The sequence below is a fragment of the Uloborus diversus genome, chromosome 4 (assembly GCF_026930045.1).
Source record: "Uloborus diversus isolate 005 chromosome 4, Udiv.v.3.1, whole genome shotgun sequence".
In the NCBI taxonomy this organism is placed as follows: domain Eukaryota; kingdom Metazoa; phylum Arthropoda; class Arachnida; order Araneae; family Uloboridae; genus Uloborus; species Uloborus diversus.
This window is the reverse complement of record NC_072734.1, coordinates 1462716-1485572: the sequence shown is the minus strand read 5'-3', so window position 1 is coordinate 1485572 and position 22857 is coordinate 1462716. Positions and strand designations below refer to the sequence as shown.

At 34.4% G+C, this 22857-nt stretch overlaps 1 protein-coding gene across 1 annotated transcript; it reads left to right on the top strand.

The window, feature by feature from the left end:
- Positions 1 to 14258: 14258 nt before the first annotated feature.
- Positions 14259 to 19963, top strand: LOC129221306 (cuticle protein 14-like). The gene is made up of 3 exons (XM_054855765.1): positions 14259 to 14275; positions 17599 to 17703; positions 19249 to 19963. Exons 1-3 carry the CDS (start codon positions 14270 to 14272, stop codon positions 19621 to 19623), a joined length of 486 nt encoding a protein of 161 aa, XP_054711740.1. The 5' UTR covers positions 14259 to 14269; the 3' UTR covers positions 19624 to 19963.
- The last annotated feature ends 2894 nt before the right edge of the window (positions 19964 to 22857 follow it).

Sequence of the window (22857 nt, the reverse complement as noted above, 5' to 3'; positions counted from 1 at the left end):
GACCACCCGTCTATGTTGACCGCTTTTGTCAGGAACGGAATTAGTCCTATCTTATTATAATGAAAGAAAACCTCTGTAACTTGACCACCTCTCTATCTTGACCACCTGTGTATCTTGACCACTAATGAACCCCAAGTTTGGTTTGGAGTATTGCAAAAAACCCTTTGTAAGTTGACCACTTGGTTTATTTTTTAAAATTTTTTTTCAACAAATTATTATTTTTATTATTTTTTTATAGCTTTCCAAGAATATTTTTGATGCCAGACCAGCATTTTACCAACTAATGAAACAGCAGCATAACTAAACCTCCTTTTGAGTTTAACCACATGGGAAAACTACTAAGAACCCTTTTATTCTCCAAACTTGTTTTTCTTTTGTTGTTCAGCGAAAAAAAATTTTATTTTTTGATTAACTATAAATTTTTAGGAACTATTAATATAAAATGAGTAACTTTTCATAAACAATAAGACTTTTTTTTTGATCAATTTACTGAAATTTTAAATTTGCATAACATACTATACATCATTCTGGGAAAATAATCTCTAAAAATATTTGAATAACATTTTACATTTTTGTTTCAAAGTAATGTTAAACAATGAAAGTGAGTTGAACAGAAAGAGTTAGTGTCAATTAGTCAAAAAATGAAAACATGGTGCAAGAAATGACAAAAAAAAAAAAAAAAAAAAAACATTACCCCCTTTATAAGTTGACCACCTGTCTAAGTTGACCACCAAAGTATTGCACCGCAAGTGGTCAACTTACACAGGTTTCACTGTATGACCAAAGCATCCCCACAGAGAATAAAATGAAGCTCTAAGCCACTAAAAATCCTGAAAATAGGTGACCCATTGTTGTACCCCAATATTCTCATTTTCGATAAATGTTGAGAGCTTGTGAAAACTATGAAACATTTTAAGTCAACAAGCGGCTTAACTCATAACTGACAAAATAGTAAAGCTAATCTGAACTTACCAGATCTTGGAAAACAGTATAAGTGGTCTGCCCAAAGGGAACTTTTGGCTCTTCCACGAGTGAGCCGAATCACGCACTAAGAACGACTAAGTTATCTAAGGTATACAAAGACAACGGAAATCTCTGATAAAACGTATTTAGCTACCTAAATGGTTACACTACATGGGGAATTTTTTTGGAGCTCGTAAGTTCAAAAAAGGGGCCGTGGTAGCCTGATCGGTAGGGCATTGGACTCGGGGCCGGAGGGGCTCGGGTTCGATCCCCGCTGGTCGAAGACCCACCGTCGTCATTAAAGGGGACTGGGCGACGTTAAATATGCTCGTGGTCTCAATGTCCTCCAAGTGAAACGATACCTCTGGGGGTGCTAGTTCCAGGTAGCTATTAGCTCTTGGACTAGTTCTAAATTCTCATTAACTGTTCGATCCGGTGATGGTGCTGCCATCTATCGGTATATAAAATAATGGAGGCAAGGCACTAGTATGCAGACCTCGACATAAATACAGTTGTAGTCAGTTGTGACTCTTGAATAGAAATAGAATAGAATAGGAATAGAAGTTCAAAAAAGAGGCCACTAGAGAACAAAATCATCACTATGACAACAGTGGCCCATTGTTGCCCCCTTGGCACAAAGGTGTACCATTTTATGGAACGCTTGCCCATGCTACATGATTACTACTTCCTTTTACAAAAAAGGAAGTATTGTATTCACGAAAAAATATTCACTCAAAAATCGGCCTTAATTTCAATTTTTCTCACCCCGAATGAATGTTGAGTTTTTCTTTTCGACCCGATCACACGTGGATATGTGCCTAGGAACGTACAGACACCCGAAATATCCATTATGACGACCCCCGAGTTAATTACAACGAATTTTCTCGTGGCGTCCGTATGTACGTATGTATGTGCGTATGTGTGTATGTATCTCGCATAACTCATAAACGGCATGTCCTAGAAAGTTGAAATTTGGTACGTAGACTCCTAGTGGGGTCTAGTTGTGCACCTTTCCTTTTGGTTGCATTCGGATGTTCTTTAGGAGGTCTTTTGCCCCTTTTTGGGGGAAATCATTGTTAATTTCGATGTAAACTTAAGTTGTGTTATAATTTGTGGGACACTTCGCGATATATCGCCAGTTTTTTGGTCGCCAAGTTTTGTCACCAACTTGGCGACAATTTGGCGATTTTTTTAAAATATTTTTTTAATTTGGCTTCAAATTGGCCACCTTTGGTGATATTTAGAGTAAACTATTGAATCACATTAAAATTGCCAATAATGGGGAAATGACATTGAATTGGAGTAAAAGGAAGTCATGTGATGCATACATCAGCTCGTTTTTTTAATGCAAAATATCAAACATTTTCGACTTCAAAAATCAAAATAATAGTTCACTTCTCATATTTCCTTGCCTTCTTCTATTCCGTCCTCAGAAAGTTTTTTCCGTTTAATGAGTCTCTATTATGATCTTTACTGTTGTCACAGGTTTTACTCCTCTAAAATAATGTTGAGGAGCATTTTCATGCTTTTAAGGGGGAAAAAACTGATTTGAATTCTGAAGTTTTGAATTCAAATTATGTTTTTCGCAATCACGAGTTTAGGCAGGACTCTACTCATTGGAGTTATTGTTTCTAGAAACGGCCCCTGTTCCCTCAAGCCTGTTCCTCCTCCTGGCCGGTTACGTGTGTATAGTTGTGTGTGTCTAGGCGTGCGTGCATGTGTAGACTAGGCTTGTGTGTGTGTGTGCGTAGACCTATGTGTGTGAACGTAGGCGTGAATGTATGTGTATAAAGGCGGGTGTTTGTGTGTGTCAGTGTCAATGTGTGGAAAGGCGCCTGCGTGTGTGTATAAGTGTGTGTAGGCGTGCGTGCATGTGTAGACTAGGCTTGTGTGTGTGTGTGCGTAGACCTATGTGTATGAACGTAGGCGTGAATGTATGTGTATAAAGGCGGGTGTTTGTGTGTGTCAGTGTCAATGTGTGGAAAGGCGCCTCCGTGTGTGTATAAGTGTGTGTAGGCGTGCGTGCATGTGTAGACTAGGCTTGTGTGTGCGTGTGCGTAGACCTATGTGTATGAACGTAAGTGTGAATGTATGTGTATAAAGGCGGGTGTTTGTGTGTGTCAGTGTCAAAGTGTGGAATGGCTTTTCGTGTGTGTATAAGTGTGTGTAGGCGTGCGTGCATGTGTAGACTAGGCTTGTGTGTGTGTGTGCGTAGACCTATGTGTATGAACGTAGGCGTGAATGTATGTGTATAAAGGCGGGTGTTTGTGTGTGTCAGTGTCAATGTGTGGAAAGGCACCTGCGTGTGTGTACAAGTGTGTATGGAGCGCGCTGTGTGTCGGATATGCACGCCACCAGATTCCGGGCGACAGTGGTCAGGACCAGAGGACGGTCAAATGAAAACAATTAGCCATCGTGAAAACAATTAGCAACTTTTTAAGAGGGCCATTGATCTTCACTGGGGATTGTAAATTGACTAGGATCAGTCTAGCTGGGCCCAGAGCCTGTTGCTGGTCGTCACTTTTGTATTTGTATTTGTGATTGCTCAAAAAAACATGCAGCATTTATTTGAATTTTGACGTAGTGAATTCAAATTATGGTTTTCGCAATCACTAACTGGAATAAGACTCGACTTGTTGAGTTTCTTGATTCTACTAATGGAATGCAATGGAAATGGCCAAGAAATTTGCACCCATTATATTATGACTAGTGATTTTTTAGAACAGGTAATAAAAGGTGTATCCATCAAAAAAAAAAAGGTGGTTAGGATGCACTAGAAAAGATAATTTTATAGCCAATATCCGCCAGTACATTTATCATAAAGATTATTTACTGCGTATAACGTTATGTATTTTTATTTCTTATCAATCTTCAATGATGGGAATTAGTAGACAGCAAATTTTCTTTATAGATGAAGTTTTGCTTTTTAAGCTCACCTATGTATGTGTTTTTTTCCCCTGATAAAACATAATATTGCACAAAAAACCCTTTTCAATGTAAAGTGTGCTTAAGTTAAGACCTGAAAGAAATTTGATTAAAATCAACCGCAGACGATTTGTAACTATGACGACAAAAATCTCACTCTCTAAATAAATATTAAAGACAACCGTCGCCATGGTAATCTGCAAAATCAGAAAACTATAATTTGTGGTTAAGTGAGGATAGTAAGCAAAAAAAAAAAACAGCCTTTGCTACATCTCTGGTTGCATGTATTAAGTGGTAAACGCTTTCTATAGCAGTACAAAAGGAAACGAAATTGAATGCTTTCCAACGTATATTGAAACTTCAAAATGTATTGAAAATATAATAGTCCATGTGGATCTTCATAATAATAGTAAGTAGTATTTATGTAGCAAATAGAAATATTACTGCTTTAACTCCTTATCTTCCGCTTTCCATGAATTAAGTTAGAAAATAATTCACCGTTTGAATGAATGTGTGCTAGATTATGATTATCAGGCTTTTGATTAACATAGCCCCTTCATTTACATCATTTTGAACATTTCCAAGAAATTATGTACACCAAACTTATATACACCTTATTCCCAGCTGTTGCTTATCCAACTGTTTGCATAAAAGCGATCCATCAAAAAGGAGACCTCCTTCCATTTCAAAAAGTTTTCGGGCGCAAAATTCTTATTAAATAGTTTCTTTCCTCTGGCCCATTTATTACATTCTATATGCCAGAATGGCTTCGGTTACTTAAAATTCTCGGGGCAACTCCACTAGTAGTTTCGAGTTACAGGTCCCGAATGTTTTGGCTCCCTCTGGCTCCGATATTAATCTTATTTTACGTGTTACCCTTTTGGATATTAAAAGAAAGACAAAAGAGGAAAAAATTCAACTATGATCGTCTGCTGCATCAAGATTTGATAGTTTATGTGTGTCAGTGCTGATACAATTGTTCCTTATTTTCTGTTTGTTTAATTCTTCTTCTTTATCGCTGATAATTTTTATGCATTTTGCGTGCATATGATTTGTACTAATCCTCACGTTTAATTTTTATGTGTTTTTTCAGGGCAAGAAGTACCCATTGTATTACCTACTAGTGGTACCCCGCACGGCTTTGCCCGTAATAGAAAAAATTAAAAGGTCTTTTGGTTCGCCTGTGTATATTTACAAATGATGTATGGTGAATTTTCTCGCCAATTGGCTTGTGCCCGTGTTACGGTTCCACGTTATGATAATTTCGTATCTCGCCAATTGACTTGTACCCATGTTACGGTTCCACGTTATGATAATTTCGTATCTCGCCAATTGGCTTGTGCCCATGTTACGGTTCCACGTTATGATAATTTCGTAATTTACTCGTCCATCTTATGATAGTTTTGTCCTTAAAATGGAATAGAAAAAGAACCGCATCCAATTTTCGAAAAATCGCTTCGAGGTGCACACTCCCACGCTACAAACTAACTTTGTGCCAAATTTCATGAAAATCGGTCGAACGGTCTAGGCGCTATGCGCGTCACAGAGATCCAGACATCCTCCGGACATCCAGACAGAGAGACTTTCAGCTTTATTATTAGTAAAGATAAAGAAGATAAAGACGACTAATTTCGGAAAAGGAGTTTCTTAAATACAGTAAACTTCCGATTATCTGCGAGCAGATTATCCGCTAGTCAATCGAAAATCAAGAAGATGTATTTTCGTAGCGAAAAGCGAATATAGTCCGACCTCGAACAAATGACCCTTGTCAATCATCTGAGAAAACGAGCCCATTCTTTAAAATAGGTAGAGAGGGAAGAAAGGACGAGTGCCATACTTTGGAGTTGAGCAACATTTTGGCAATATGGGGAAAAAAAAGTACACCGTATATTTTCTTTCTTTGATTATTTAGACCTGAAATGTTTAAGTGGCAGCAGTTGGGGTGGTTTCCAAAATTTTAAAAGTATTTTTTTTCTGAAAGAGCATGCTTAAAAACATAGGATCTGACCATTTTTTTAAATAATTTATTTAAGTTTAATATTTAAAAAAAAATTACTTAAATCGGCACGCTTTCATTGTTTACACTTCTGTCCTGTGACATCACAAATGATGAAATGCCATTCAATGTTGCCATTCACAGAACAAAAATATTTAATTCGCATCTTGACTCACGTGCATTGGCAACGATATGGTTGATAGCAAGCGTAGAGCGCAACTTTAATTCGCTGCTTGGGGCCGTGGTAGCCCGATCGGTAGAGTGTCGGATTCGGGGCCGGAGGGTCCTGGGTTCGAACCTCGATGATCGAAGACCCACCGTCGTCATTAAAGGGGACTGGGCGACGTTAAATATGCTCGTGGTCTCAATGTCCTCCAAGTGAAAACGATACCTCTGGGGGTGCTAGCACTAGGTAGCTATTAGCTCCTAGACTAGTTCTAAATTCTCATTAACTGTTCGATCCGGTGATGGTGCTGCCATCTATCGGTATATAAAATAATGGAGGCAAGGCACTTAGTATGCAGTCCTCGACATAAATACAGTTGTAGTCAGTTGTGACTCTGAATAGGAATAGGAATTCGCTGCTTGATTATCATGACGTGAAAACGTAGTAGAAAGATGCGCCAAATTGCATCATTTGTGACGTCATCAAGACCACGCCTTGTTTGAAAAATCGGACATTAAAAAAAAAAAAAACAAAAAATTGTTGGGAAAATAAAAGTATTTTCTGGGTCCATGTTTTTTTTTTGCTCATTCTATTCATTTCAATGACCAAAAGTAGTACTTTTGACTGAAGGAAACCACCCCATTGCATTGAATTTGCGAAAAAGTATAAACGACTAGCTTTGCATTCTTTATTGCAACTCTGCTTTCGCTAATTTTCAATTGAAATTAATTACAGGAATCGCTGTTATCTCTGGCTAATGGCCGCTAAAAGAAGTGAAACCAAGAATCATCCACTAACGTAAGATGTGACCTGTCCAATGAGACGTCTGCCTCGACCGCACAGCATTAAAATGTTTTACCTCTTTGGCTAATTTCTTAATTTCGAAAAGGTGACGTATTTCAACTCTAGAACCAATGACGCACATGCAAATTCCGTTTGAACTTTCCTATCCAAATCGCCCCTTCACGAAGATGGACAATTCTGAAGAGAGACAGAGCCGAGGGTCAACATTTTACAGTCACGCTCTACCAATGGCTGTTTTCTTTTTGTATTTTTTGTTAAAAAATTGTAAATTAAAACCCAGTTGCTTTCTTTTTACGTATTTGTTTACTTGCTTGTTTATTTATTTATTTTTTTGCGCTTTCTTTATCGTACATGCACTTGTTCTTTACTGATTTTAAGTTCTGTAGGGCAGAAATGCAAAATATTTTTACTGTATTGTAAATGCTTTTTACTGTTTGTAGAAAGCATTATGCATCAATACAGTCAATGTTTTTAGGGGGAACAATTTTTTCGTTATTTGTCCCTCATTTTAGCCTTTTTGTGGTTTATCTGCGATTTTTATTTTCCACGGCACTTGAGCCACTAACTTTCGCGGATAATCGGGAATTTACTGTAATTTAAAAGTGAGTCATTTCATGTAGATAGTATGTAAAGTTCAATCATTTAGGGTAATTGAGAACTATGCGGATTAACGTTGGCCCATTTCAATATTTTTAGTATATTTCATTTTAAAACGAGCTGATGTGTGCATCACATGACTTCCTTTTACTCCAATTTAATAACATTTCCCCATTACTGGCAGTTTTAATGTGATTTCATGGTTAACTCTCTAAATATGGCCAAATAGAAACCAGATTAAAAAAACTCCCGCCAAATTCGTTGCTAAATTGGGGAGAAAACTTGGCGACCAAAAGACTGACGATCGATCGCCAAGTGTCCGACAAATTATAACACCACTTGGGCTTACATCGAAATTAACAATGATTTCCTCCCAAAAAGGGGCAAAAAAACCCTTTAGAAACATCCGAATGCAACCAAAAGGGGAGGTGCACAACTAGGTCCCACTAAGTCTACGTATCAAATTTCAACTTTCTAGGACATGCTGTTCTTGAGTTATGCGACATACATACGCACGTACGCATATCCGCGCATACATACAGACGTACATACAGACGTCACGAGAAAATTCGTTGTTATTAACGTGGGAATAGTCATTACGGATATTTCGCGCGTCTATACGTTCTTAAGCACTTATCCACGTCTGATCGAGTCGGAACCCCCCCCCCCTCAATATTCATTCGAGGGTGAATAAAATAGGAAATTAAGGTCGATTTTTGAGTGAAAATTTTTTCGCGAATATAATACTTCCTTTTTTGTAAAAGAAAGTAAAAAGAGAGGAAAATCATTTGGTTTTGGACGTCTTGAATGCAAATTGTGTTTTTCGCAGTCACGAACTGCGATAGGACCCTACTTGTTGGGTTTTTTGTTTGTACAAATGGAATGGAAATAGCCAAGAAATCATATTATGACCCCATTGCACCCATCATATTATGACTGGTGATTTTCTAGATTAGGTAATACGAGGTATATCTATAAAAAAAGAAATGTTGATCACGATGCGGTTATAAAGATAAAGATTTTAAGGTCGATTCCCACCAGTACACTTATTATAAATGTTCTTTGCAGCGTATAACGTTATGTATTGTTATTTCTTATCAATCTTCAATGATGGGAATTATTGTAATCTGGATTTTTTAATTTAGATAAAGTGTTGCTGTTTAATTTCATCTATAAAGGTGTGTTTTACCCTAAAAAACTGTAATTATACCCTCTTCCCTTTTAAAGTAAAGTCTGCTTAAGTTCAGCCTCGGATGATCGCGAACAATTTGTAACCATGACGACGAATCTTAGTCCTTTTGATAAATATTAAAACAACGAGTTAGCTTATTCTCGTCGTCATGGCAATCTGAAAAATCAGAGCAACATCAAATTTGGTCAAGTGAAGATAATAAGCAGTTCATAATTGTTGAAAAAAAAAAAAAAAAGAAACATCAAATTCCAACCTTTCCCTATGGTTAGTATGGTCTCCGAAACGCGTTTCTTCAAATGTCTCAAAAACGTATTTCTGCAGATACTGCTCTTAACCTTCCGACAGCAGAATATATGCAATAACACTATTAAGGTATCAGTAGGTGGATAGAGAATAATGAAACTGGGATCAAAATTACTCTGAATGACTGTCTCATATAAACGTGTTTTGCTATGAAGAGGTGGCATATTTTGCTGCGCTCGATTCGTTTTAAAACAATAAACTCTGAAGCAATATAAAACACATTGATCCTTGCCGGTTATTTCAATTTTTCAGAGGGGGGGGGGGGGAGAGGAGCGCAAAGGGCATGAATTCGATGCAAGTTATCAAAAAACAACAAAACAACCCCCGCTTACGCGTGTAAATACACTCATTTCTCAAAGCCGAGGAGGGGGTGGAGTACCTCTTTCTGACCCCCTAAATGACAGACCTGCTTTGATTTTCTCAAAACTGCTTAACTTTTTTGGTTATTTTTCCGCTGCTTTTTTTGAGCAATCACGATTGCTTATTGTTCTCACTTGACTGTTTTGATGTCTTATGATTTTATTGTCCCCCCCTCCTCCCTCTGCAGCACCACCGTCGGCCGACCGCCTCACGATGCTGCTCCTCTAGGAAAAACCGTCTCCAGGTTGCATCACTTACTTGCCTACACTTACACACCTATACACACACATACGCTTACACATACACCTACACACAAACACATACACACACGCATGCATACAGACACACAAAACACATACACACCACACCTACACATACACCCAACTACCCACACATACACATACCCTCACACATACACACACTTACACGCTACACACACATACATATGCCCCCCACACACAAACAAACATACCCCCCACACACAAACAAACATACCCCCCACACACAAACAAACATACCCCCACACACAAACACACGTCTACATACACACACACTTGTGATTGTGAAAAACATAATTTGAATTTAAAAAGTCAAAATTCAAAAACAAATTTTTTTTTTTGCTTTTATTTTCTCAAAGCAACTGACTCAGTTTTACATTTTTCTATGCCACTAAAGACTGATACACTATAATTTAATGAGGGAAATAAGTTGAACCTTTTAAAAGGAAAAAGCACTGTTGTTTTAATAAAAAGAAAAGGGGTGTTTTGGGGCGCCATTCTATTTTCCAGTGTTGAGAGGCAAAAATGACTTTGACATTTATTCAATTTGTCGCGCGGCCCGCCCTTTACAGTTACTTTTATTCATCCTCTGTCATGTTTTTGATCAAATAATCACCTGACACGGAAATTAAATCAATGGGTTGTTCCATATTTAATGCTATCGTCTGTGTGCGAAGGACAAAAGGGAGGAAATCTAATTAACCTTAGTACACGTCAAATGGAGCTCTGGCCAAAAGGAGATAGGTCGGAAAAATTAGCAGCCCCTATTTTGTTTTCCCTAACATCTATGGCATAGAGTGCTGGGGGATTTTATCTCGAAAACGTGTCAAAATTCAATGATTTTATTCTGTCTGCCCACGTTTCAACTGATTCTACTTTAAAAGAAAACTTTTGGCAGTTTGATTTGATTTTTTCCCTATGTGATAATACCCTTTAAAATTTTTAATGAGACAAAATCTAAATAGAGAAACTGATAATTAGTTTTAAACAACAACTGCAACTAAGAATAATTTTAGAAAAAAAGAGGGAAAATCTGAATAAATGTTTAAGAAATAGTGTGAGAGAGACGTTCATTTAATCTTACGATAAAAATATTACCGCCAGTGAATTATTTCATTTATTATCTTTAGTATTTTTAGCAATAAAAAACAAAATTCAATTTAATTCATACAACATAACTACTACAATATATACTTACGTATAATAATAAATATTATTTACTGCAATGAAAAGGTTACAAATTCAGAACAAAAGACTGTTTTATTAAGAAGTTATGACACAATAAAGGTTACAAAAACCGGAAGTAGTATAGTCTCCTCTAGCAGCTACACAAGACAAAACACGACGTGGTATGGAGTGAAATAGGTTACCTATGACCACTGGTACTGAATCGTGACTCATCGATGAAGATAAAACGCCTACTATCTTGCCACAATCCAACTAATCAAGTGTAGGAAAAATCCAATCGACGAAAATCCAATCCATCGCGATGGACGGCCGTACCAGCATCGTCCAGTCTAAGGATTGTTTTTTCTTGATACCATCAGTTTCTTGCAAGATGTTAAGCGGGATGGAATTAATGTTAGCGACTTTATTGATACGGTAGTGGCCGCTCTTATGATTTGCAATCTTCACGCTCATTTCTGTTTCTAGAATGCTTTAATCGACCGCAATGGGGCGACTCATTTATTTTCGCTCTACCATATCGCTCCGACCGAGGTGGCGGCAGATATCTACTGTACAGAGAGACCTACTGCACATCCTTTTAAAAAGTCTAACAATTGTTCGAAAACCTCTAAAAGGTCGTCCTAGCGTGCCCTTTGACACACGATTTCCCACTTTCAATCGTAACTATTTGCGCATCTTGCATGCGCTTCTGCCGACGAAATTTAAGTTATCTCTTACCAAACTACATTCCTGCCGAGTTTGTTGGTTGCAGCTGAATTTATTCTTGATGCATATATTTTTTTTGTGACAAAGTGTATTTCAACTTCTGAACACAGTTCAGTTTGCGCGACTTAAGGGGACCGTGGACCTTGACAGCTTTTTCTTTTATTTATTAATTTTGAAATATGAAACTGGGCATGAAAGTTAGTAAGTTTATTAGCATGCAAAATATCAAGCAAAAAAATGCAACAAAATAAAAAAAATAAGTTAAAATAAAAAATTTTGAAACATAAAATTTTAAAATGCTCCACGCGACTCAATTTTTGCTTTTTTCTCAAACAATTTGCATTTTATCACAGAACAGAACATTGCCAAGAACTTTGGGTATCCATTTAAGGATTGGTCCACTATTAACTGCACAGTATTTTTTTTTCGCGTAAAACTATAGTTTTTGTGTTGCGAATATTACTTAAAAAACAAAATTTTAATATTTTTAAGCAACATAAAATTCTCTTAAACCTTAATGCATACCCAGTTTTATCAAACTACTACCAAAGTAGCATATTCTGAAATTTGAAGCATATCGAACAAAAATTAAGTCGCATGGAGCTTTTTTCAATCTGTGTCGCATCGACTTTTTTAGTCCGAGATAAATGACGTTAAAGTCTAATTTCACCTACATATCATGATCTTCGTATTTTAATACCTCCTGAAAGATATTTTCACGATGACTAAACATTTGACATTAATAGCAATGTAAGAATTTATTGAAACTTAGTTTACATGTTTGACACTTAATTTTACTTAGTTTTTCGACTTTGTTTACATGTTTTATAGCCATTTTAATCGAAAACACGCTCTGTTTTTTTTTTGTTTTTTTAAACGCATATAACTTTGCGATAAAACATCAGATAAACAAGAGGTTTTTTTCATACGATTCAGCACACTTCTTATATTGTTACTTCCACGAAATAAAAAAAATCATATTTTTGACCGATTTGAGCTATTTGGAAGGTCCACGGTCCCCTTAATCACTCCTAATGACTCTGATTTTGAGCAGAAAATTTAATTTTAAGTCCAAGCATTAGACAACATTTAATGAAACTCAAAAATAGCGGTAAAAAAACTGTTTTTCGTTGCTCCAAAGTATAAAGCGCCCTCTATCGGCATGTAATAACAGAACAATATAATACTTATTTAGAGATGAAAACACCACACTGTAACCATATACAAAATTAAAAAACTTTCAAAAACGAAATTGAAGCTCATTTATCTAAAGGAAAATATATTTATTTATATTTTGAACATCGCATCCAACCTTCCCTGCGTAGCCATCGAACCACAAACAGTGTTAAAAAATTAGTGGCATATAATAATGCTACAGTTGAGTTAGTTGTTTTGGGAATCTTCCAAAAATTGTATGTTGAGTTCTCGGCATGATTTAAAAGATCACCTAGCTTGTATTAACCGTTTTAGGAAATCTTGGATTTTGCTCCCAATTTTGAGACGTGTATATACGTATCATCCAGTTGATAATTTTTGTCTTAGAAAAAATTGTCGCAAAACGGCGAACTACTTTTTGTGACCAGAAAACAGCTCAAAAAACTCCATCTGAAAGATTTTCACAACAGTTTGGAAGCAGAGCGATTTTGAAATCGTGCAAAAAACACCAATTAAGAGCAGTTTTAGTTTTACTTGATGGCTCTTTATTTAGTTATCAGATTATCTTACATTTTATTTTTAGTTTTAAGCTTCTTCTGTTGCGAGTTCAAAATCGACCAAAAAAAAAAAAAAAAACTAAAGTTTTATCAAAAATTTTAAGTGTATTTTGCAAGTTTGGAGTTATATTCGAGAAATTTAGAGTTTGGCGAGGTCATCTAATTTCAGACCGAAATCGTTTTCTTTTGTGCTACAAATAAATAAAAATAAAAAAATATTGATAACGATAATATCCAAGAGGAGAAAATGTACGCGTGTACGAACTAAAACCGAGTGATTCCTAAAGCAAATCATGGCATCCATCTAAATAGAAAGGCAAGAAGTTCGAAAAATAACTTTTCCCACTAACTTCCATGCTAGAAATTTAACACCAGTCAATTCAACTACGATACTTTGTCCAATTATTATTTTTTGACACATTAATTACAAAATGAAGATCTACGAAATTCATTATAGAAAGCCATAAAATAAAAACATACAACTGGACACATACCATCTTTTTTTTTTAATGATCAAATGAAAAATGTTACTTACGCTTTTTTGTGACAATGTGCTCTTGCAATTAAATAAATTATAGGTTGTCGATATAACTTTTACTCAATTGACCACATAATTTCATGTTCGTCCTTGATGCTTCAAAGCAGAATTTAGAAAGTAAAAAACAAGTAAATTGGAGCACGCGATAATCCGACATTGAGACAACAGTTCGGTAACAAGCTTATTTAGCAAAACTTGTTCTTAAACCGTTTTCCCGAGCGAAATCCATTAATTCCAGAACAAAGAAATACTTTCATCGGCTGTTGCCATTGACAAAAAAAAATAATTAAAAAATAAATAAATAAAGGTATCTTCGGAACGTTCCGAACGACCTTTAAAAGTGATTAAAAATGATGCCCTTTACTCCACCCTTTCGAAAAGCATCTTTCAGGCCTCTGTTTTTATTGATTTTGTTGATTTTAGGGGTTTTTCAGAGTGGACAGCCAAGCCTTGCATTTTTGTTTTGTTCATATTTGTTTGGACTATAAATAGCGGGTTATCTGCCAAGCAGGGTATCCTTTGACAAAGAATCAACGCTCATCATGCAGGTATGTTATAATATTCTTGACCATTGCTGATTGCTATTAGCAGGGGAACTGGATTTAGTTTTGTAAAGAACGGTAGAATCTCGTTTGTCAGACTCCTGTTTATCCGGATCCCCGGTTTATGCGGATCAAATACGTGATTTTTTAAAAAATATATTCATTAAAAAAAATTTTTATTGTGGTAGCAAAACTTATATAAGTACGCCAATTATTCCCTTTTTACTTAGATTGAATGCAACAACTCCTGCATAGATCGTGCAATAAATTATAGTAATCTTAAAAGCAACATGGCTTACTTTGGAATGACAGTCAGACACCACTGCAGCTGAACTATAAATGGTAAAATGTTTGCGCGAAATAATTCCAAGTAATTTTGTTTCAAAGCATTGTTTATTACTGGGCTTTGAACCATTTTAATAAATTTAAATATTATCTTTAAAAATATTTAAAATTTATATAATTCTTAAAGTTCATAAAATCTTTTACCCTGCTTTGAAACTTTTTTTGAGAAATTTAAATATCTATGAAAATATTCAAGAATTTATTTAATTCTTAAATAAAGCTGTCTGCTTACTTAAGAATGTGTCTTCCTTATTGCCCATATATACCCCCCAGATTTTCGTTTACCGCCTTCGGTTCCAATTGCTTCGGATATACGAGGTTGGACTATACAAACAACAACAACAAAACTGCATTTCTCGGTTCAACGAAATACATATGAAATTTTCTAAGTACCTAATTTGTAGTTGTTGTTTTTTTTTAAATCTTTTGTTCATCTTGAGACAAATTCGGAGCATTAGGAAACATATTATTGTGGTATTTAGCTCATTAGATATTGTGCTTATTAGCTATAGGGGAGGGTGGGCAACAATGAGACAAAAAACACATATTTTTCATTTTTTGTATATTGGTGAGTTCTAAACCGCATTAACATACCTGATTATATTAAAAATATCAAATTATAGTCTATTGCACAAAATTTACCTAATTTAATGTCAGAAAAAAGAAGTTATGAGGTTTTATAAGTTTGACAAAAAGTGTCTCATTGTGGCCCAGTGATGGGCCACTATTAGACATTAAGTAGGGCCACAATGGGACAGCTGAATAATCACTGTATTTTCACCTAAAGTTTGCAAAATAAGTACCTTTAGCTAGTTTATTAAATAAACTTAATGCAGTACAGAGTTATTAAAAATTTACAACAAATAAATTACAATACCACGTGATACAGACTGATTTTTTCCATAATTCCAACGATTTTTTTTTTCTTCATAAGTTTGATGGTTTAAAGGATCCTGTGTCCCCTTAAAGTATATTTTAATTGTTAAAAACTGTTTTCTTCTTACATACGAAACAATTTTAACTACAGTAAGCAAAAGAAAAAAAAAAACATTAGGATTTAAAAAACAGGAAAAGAATAAAATAATAAATGCCAAATATCAATTGATAATTAACTTACACAAATATTAATTGTAATTATAAAGTGCTTTGAAATAAGTACCATATTTAGCAACCTTATCAACCATTTAACTGGTTTCTAGTTTTGTTTTGCACAAAGCTGTGTAGTAAAATAAAAAGTTCACTTGTAATTATTAGCTAAAATATAAATATTTTTAAATCAGGCCTATTTTTTGTTGTTAAATTTCTTTTTTGTAAACTAAAACAAGGAGTAGATAAGTATTCTACACTTGCCAAACAGCAAAAAAAAGATTTTTGCTTCATATCATTAAAATAAACCATGAGTTAAAAATAATGTAGCTGAATAATAGAAGATTAATGTATCAAGCAACAACATAAACTACAACACTTATCATAACTGTTGATGTTTTTCAAGATTATGATAGATGCATGAAATTATCCAAATAACTTTCAGTGTGTCCAAACAGTAACTAATTTTTTCTACAAAACAAAAGCATAGAACAGCATAGAACTAGGAATTCTGGGAAGCATTTTGGTTATTTTTACTCCTCCTAAGTGGTGGTAGTTGTCAGAATTGTATTTACTTTTGAATTTACAATGTTTCATTGTGGTCCACTCTCCCCTATAGTGATTATTTAGAGTTCTAAATAATTGAAATAATTTCTATTTAATTTAAGTGAAACTAGTAGGAGAGTATTGCTGGTCGTCACTCTCGTACATAGTTGCATTATAGATACTATAGTGAATTGAGAAGCTTTTTCCTTTTCTTTCTTTTTTTAAATTTATTCATGTATTTATTTGTTTATTTCATTTTTTCCCTGAGATGAATGTGCTTATTCCATCTCAACTTTTTGCATCAGAAACGAATTGATCATTCGTTTCTGATGAAAAACGCAGGAATCACATAACGCAAAAGAAAATTTAAACCATTAGATGCTGCTTTCACGAATCGGGCTCGTTTGAATTCAATTGCAAATCTTAGTCCGGTATTGAAAAATGTTGAATAGTTGAGAAAATATTTTTATTGCATCTGTGGCCAAATTTGATAAGATTTTAAAAATATTGACATTCCATCCGAAAAAAAGTATGGATAATTAGTATGGAAGACTTCAAAATGTAAGCTGAATACTATTTTTTTTTTTTTTTTTTTTTTGTCATGATTTATGTACATTTTTGAACATTATCAAACATGATTCGCTACGATACGTTTAAATTCAATTTAGCTTAAGAATTTGTTTATTCCAAAGATTTGTTGGACAGTACGTTTTATTAATATTAAAATATTAGCACATTCATTTTTTGTGTTTTGTTTCATGTGTTCTGGTACAGCTCCTAAAGTTTTTCAATTTATAAGTTTTCTTTTAGTATACTAAAAAGTACAAACAGATAAGTTGCTAAGTATTAGAACCATGGGATTGATTTACTATGTGTAGTTGATTAACTGCAGATCATATAAATTTGAAGAAGGTCTAAATTCGTGGCTACTTGATTGCTAAAACTTTAATTTTCCTGAAAACAATTCCTGTTTTCTTTCACATTTTCCCATTTTAGCTTTATTTTATTTTTCTTTCCTTTATTTTCCATATTAATTTTATTTTATTTATCTTTTTTTTTTAATTCTCGATATTGGAAACGAAATTTTACCTACAAAAAACATTTTTCATTCATAACAGCAATTATTTTTTATCAATTCAGTTATTTACTGAAATTTTTATATTAATTAAAGCAAATTTTCCTACGTACGAAAATTTACACAAAAAGTTGTCTAATATGTAGTTTTATGGTGAAAATTATAACAAATATTAAAGAATAATCCACATATTTATTTCTACAGCCCATATACTTATTGCTAATGTTATTAGTATGCTGTTCTATTTTGTCTCACGGCTCATTTACATTTGCGACAGGTCCTAGTGTTGTTTGCCCTTTTCGCTGCCAGCCAAGCAGCAGTTCTCTTCAGTGCCGCACCACTTCTCAGTACTGGTGCTAGCTCGCAGTACAGATCCCAGGATGTAAGTATTTTTTTTTTTTTTATCGAAACTGAAATATGTCGTTATTTAATTAATATAATTTTCTCTCAAATTATACTGGTTATATGTATACCAAATTATACTGCTTTTTTTGTATTCCAAATTTTAAATATACAAATTATTATTATTTTCTACGAATTGCCCAGGCATGATGTGAGTACTGTATCTTCTTTATCAAAACACCGAACTCTTTGATTCTTCTCTATCAAACACTCTGGGGAGCACCGATGGGAGGTGATGGGAGATCACTGAGACCTTCCAAAAATTTCCTTATTCCGCAAATTTTGTTTGACGATTCGGAAAAATTATCATCATTCGGCAAAATTTGGAGCTCCATCCGGCAAATTGAAAATTTTCGCCCTCTCAAAAATTTAAGTTCGGGCGTCCCTGCAAGTACTGTATTATGTTGTGATTTATTATCTTTTTTCCCCTTTGACAAAACTAAATTTGTGTTATGTCACGAGTATTATCCGTTTGTATCAAAATAAAGTTATCTCTTGTTGTGGATATTGACCCCTTTTAACACAACACAGAGTTTAGTCATGATCCCACCGCCCCTCTTATTAAGTACTGAATCTTTCAATCAAAATACCGAGATAAACCCCGTTATTGTATCGTTTATCAAAACACTTAATGTCATGGTGTGAATATCATTCCTCTCAACAGAAACACTTTAATGTTCGAAAAAGGAAGGGGAAATGAATTCAATACGATCTTTTGTACTAAAAATTCTAAAACTTTCTTCTGCTATACTGTTGTCTATTAGCTCACAGCACCGAGTAAAACACTAGTTTTTAAAGTCCTTCTTAATGGTCAAAATCAAAGCTTTTATTTAGCCTAGATGATATTCCTGTCCTGCCTTAAACTGTACAACAGTATTTTCAAAACCGTTGTTTAATCTTGTTTATCGCGGCTTTAATTGGTTAATTTTCTGGTTCCGTGGCTTTCATCACAAAAAGTAAATGTTTGTTGGAAACTTTTAAACTTTTGAAATATTTTTTTTTCTTCAAAGGTTTTAATTTGGGAATTTGCTGACTTTAAACGGGGGGGGGGGGGGGCGTTCCGAAATCTGTTTGGCTTGTTCTTTTAGGGTTGCCTTGCTCTTATCTACTGAAGACAAAGCACGCTTTCAATGCTTTTGGTATTTTCGTGCAATTTATGGTTTTTCGTTCAATAACATTGTTAGTTATAATTTTTTTTTTTCGCATAACCATTGTTGTACTCTTTTTAAAAATTATACTAATTTTCCCTGTTATCTACTCAATAAATTTTCCTTTCGGTAGTGTTGTTATCATTTTAAAATATTGCACAAAAAGATTCGAATGCTATTAGTGTGTATGCATAAAATATTCATTTGTTTTAGTCATCATTATGATGGCAAGTTATCTAAATAGCGATCATGCCAACGCAACTGTCAAGAAGAAATGATGCTTTACCTGCCCAGATAATTTGTCTTCCTACTTGCTCTGCTATCACCAAAGATATGGCAAATTGCTCGAGACCAATCAAAATTCTTCTTTTTTTCAGAGCGTGGGGAATTACCACTTCGGTTATGACGAAGGTCATTCATCCGGAGGATCCTTCCGCAAGGAATCTGGGGACGCATTCGGCAACAAAGTTGGCTCATACGGCCTGCGGGACGCCGACGGCAGGGCCCGCATTGTCAACTACGTCGCTGACGCCGCTGGATTCCGAGCTGACGTCCAGTCAAATGAACCGGGGGTGGAGCCGAAAGATCCTGCCAACACCTCCATCAACAAGGCCATTATAGCTGCCCCTGCAGTAGCCACATACGCCGTGGCCCCCGCAGCTGCCATCAGCTACGCGCCATTCGCACATTTCGGGGGTTTTGCCTTCCCCGGACACTATGCATATCCCGCACATTATGGATACCACTGGTGAGTGGTGAGTGGTCCTCCAGTTCCAGTACAAGTGAAAACAAGAAATTTTATCTCCCTCTAAATAGTACTCATAATGCAGCCGGGTTGTGTATCCTTCAATTGGGTTTGGATACAGGAATAATATTTAAAATTTTCACTGTACACTCATCGAAATAGCTTGAACATCGAAACATATACTCAGAAAATCATAATATAAATGCGTAGTTTTCTTTTTTTTTTTTTCAATAAAACAAAATACCAGCTATGTCAGTCTATTAACTATTAATTCATGAGCAGGCACAAAGATCGCCATCACTAATTACTGGGTTAGCTTGAAACCCAGTCTCTTTTTGAAGCTTTATTTTTCGTCTAAAGTTACGTTTTTCATCATACTTATGACTTCATAAAAATATTTAAAAACACTTAATTTCAAAAAAATGAGACTTGTCTTCTTCCATAAAAAAAACATTTCCCAACACTATTTTGTTTACTTCATGAACTAAAAAGCAGGAACTTCAAACTAATAGCAAGGTTTCAATATCGCGGATGAAAGTAAAAACGTTTGCAACGAACTCCACGGAAATAATCTTTTTTCACTCGTTCTTGACTCGTCGAGCATGTACTCCAGTTCTGTCCACTAATTTATTTGAAATAAAGTTTTTTACTGGACTACTATGTATTTATTGACTTGATACATATTTCATACATGACGTTTATAGCATGAAACATAAAAACATAACGGTAAAATTAAATGTCTCATTTTTTTAAATTTATATTTTTGTCATTGAACAATTTGCCATCTGTATTGCTTTTTAGCTTAATAACTTTGTCTTGATAAGTTTTATTTAATTATTTGAAAATATGCTCATTTTCTTCGTGTGAAACATTAACCTAAAGAAGAAAGAGTGATTAATTGCTTAAAAATGTTTTTGTAAAATATTTTTATTTTAGATAGGAAGTAATGAAAGCAATAAAGGTGAAATAAATTTTAAATAAAGTAATTTTTTGATAGAAGAAAAATAAACGAGTGGCAATTTTAATGAAACATTTGTATTTCATCGTAAATCTTTAAGCAGTTATAATGGCATTATGTTGGAGGAACAAGAAATGGATAGCCTAACTTTTTTCAATATTTTCAAGTGAAAGTAGTTTAAATTGAATGATTAATGTTATGATGGATTTCTAATGTTGTGCTTATTTTTTTTTAGAATAAAAAAAAAACTAACGTATAGTTGTTTGGTAATTAAATGCAAAGAGAGTTCAAAAGCATAAAATAAGCAATTTTGAAAGAAAAAGTAAAGAGAATTAGTACTATTTCTTGGCATTGACAAAAATTATTGATTGATTGACAGATTTAAAATGGTGTTAATGACTGAATCAAAATGATTTTATTGTAAAGCGCTGGTTGTTGAGATTCCTTTTTTTTTCTCCTACTTTCGTTCCAAAGTTTTATTTATTTATGTATTAATTTATTGTTTGTTAACAGAAAATTTAGAGAAAACAAATTCAGGGTGTTTTCTTCTTACCTGAAAGAAATAGCTGCAAACGATTTCATTTTTGATAAACGTTATTTATTTAGGTAATATTTTTTCATTTCTTTCTTTTAATGAAAAATCCGAGTCTCTCTGCTTTGCTCAAAAAAAAAAACCTGAAGACGATATTGGTTTTGATAAAACACATTTATTTTGGTGTTTGAATTTTTACTTCTCCGTTTTTCTTTCTCCCCGTTTTTACTTTTGGAAACTTGGAAGTTTTTTTAATGATAACCTGCCATTGTACTGTTAAAAAGGTAAAAGTTGCTGCTACTTTCCTAGCTAATAATTTTTTTTAACTACTCAGATTCAAAATAGTATGTTGGCAGATTTTTTTTTAAATCATTATTTTGTGTTTAAAACTTAAAATATTTAATACTTATTATTCTTTTTGAACGATCAATGAAATGCGTTCGGTCATAACCTCAGAAAAAGTCATCAAAAATTTTTGTTTTCATGTAAAATTTAACTTGAAATGCAAAAAAGACGGAAGCTTTTCCTGAACGGAAGAATATTTTAGCGTCGAATTGAGGATTTAACTACGCACAATCAGTTTTTTTATAAAGCTTCTGTTGTATATTTAAGCGCCTCTAAACTCTCGTTTTCATAAACAACTACATAATTAAAACTGAATGTTGAGTACATGAAATACAACCGCTAGCTCAGTTAATTCGAGCCGAGGACTGCAGTTTCGTGCTTATTAGCACTCGTCAGCCCGGCATAGGAAGTGCCTGAGCTGGAGGCGGAAAATTTCTTAAGCAAGCTTAGAGTTCCAAACAAACTGCTAGCTAATACAAAATTAGCACTGACCAGCCGAGTGACCAAAGCAATGGTTCGATTCAACTCGAAGAATGAAGGCTTGGCATGGTATAACTCTAGGCACTGTTTGTTTGGCACTCTAGCCTTCCTTAAGAGGTTTTCCACCTCCAGCTCAGTCACTTCCTATGCCGGGCTGACGAGTGCTAATAAGCACGAAACTGCAGTCCTTGACTGGAATTGACTGAGCTGGCGGTGTATTTCATGTATTTCTGCCTTAGCCCTGGCTAAAGGGCGGTAACTAACTGAATATGAATATTAAGTATTTCACCAGCTCTAATTTTTGGCCAAAACATTTTATCAAAATACCACTTTTTTAAGATTTTATAGTAAAATACTAAGTTAAACAATATCTAAGCGTAAGTAGCTTGAGTAAAACATGTCAGAAATTACAATCTCTATGATCTATGAAAAGAAAATACATTATATATATTTTGGAGCTTTCTACATATTTGAAAAGCATTATAAAACTTTAAAAACGATAATAGTTATAATTTGTCTACAAACACAGTATAAGTATCAATAAGGGATTGCAGAAGTAAATTATTAGAATTTCGCAAAAATGCCAGTAGATCATAAAATATTTTGAATTTTACTGGAGCATTTTTTAAAAAAATAAGAATCCAAACAGAATAAAAAAAAGCCGTAAAAATAGGAAAATTACAATGGTGAATTAATATGCTTTGACTTTTTTGATTCAAATTGGTAACACTTTCAAAACGGTTCTGAAAATAATATCGAGCAATTCTATACTGTTTAACAGTGTAGAAACCACCGAGACATATTCAATGTCTCGGTGGCAAGGAAATCAAAAACAAATAGCTTCCTAAATTTTCATTTATTTCTTGCACATTTATTGTCTGTAAAAAGTTGTTTGGATTCGATCGTTATTTGTCGAAAATGAAATT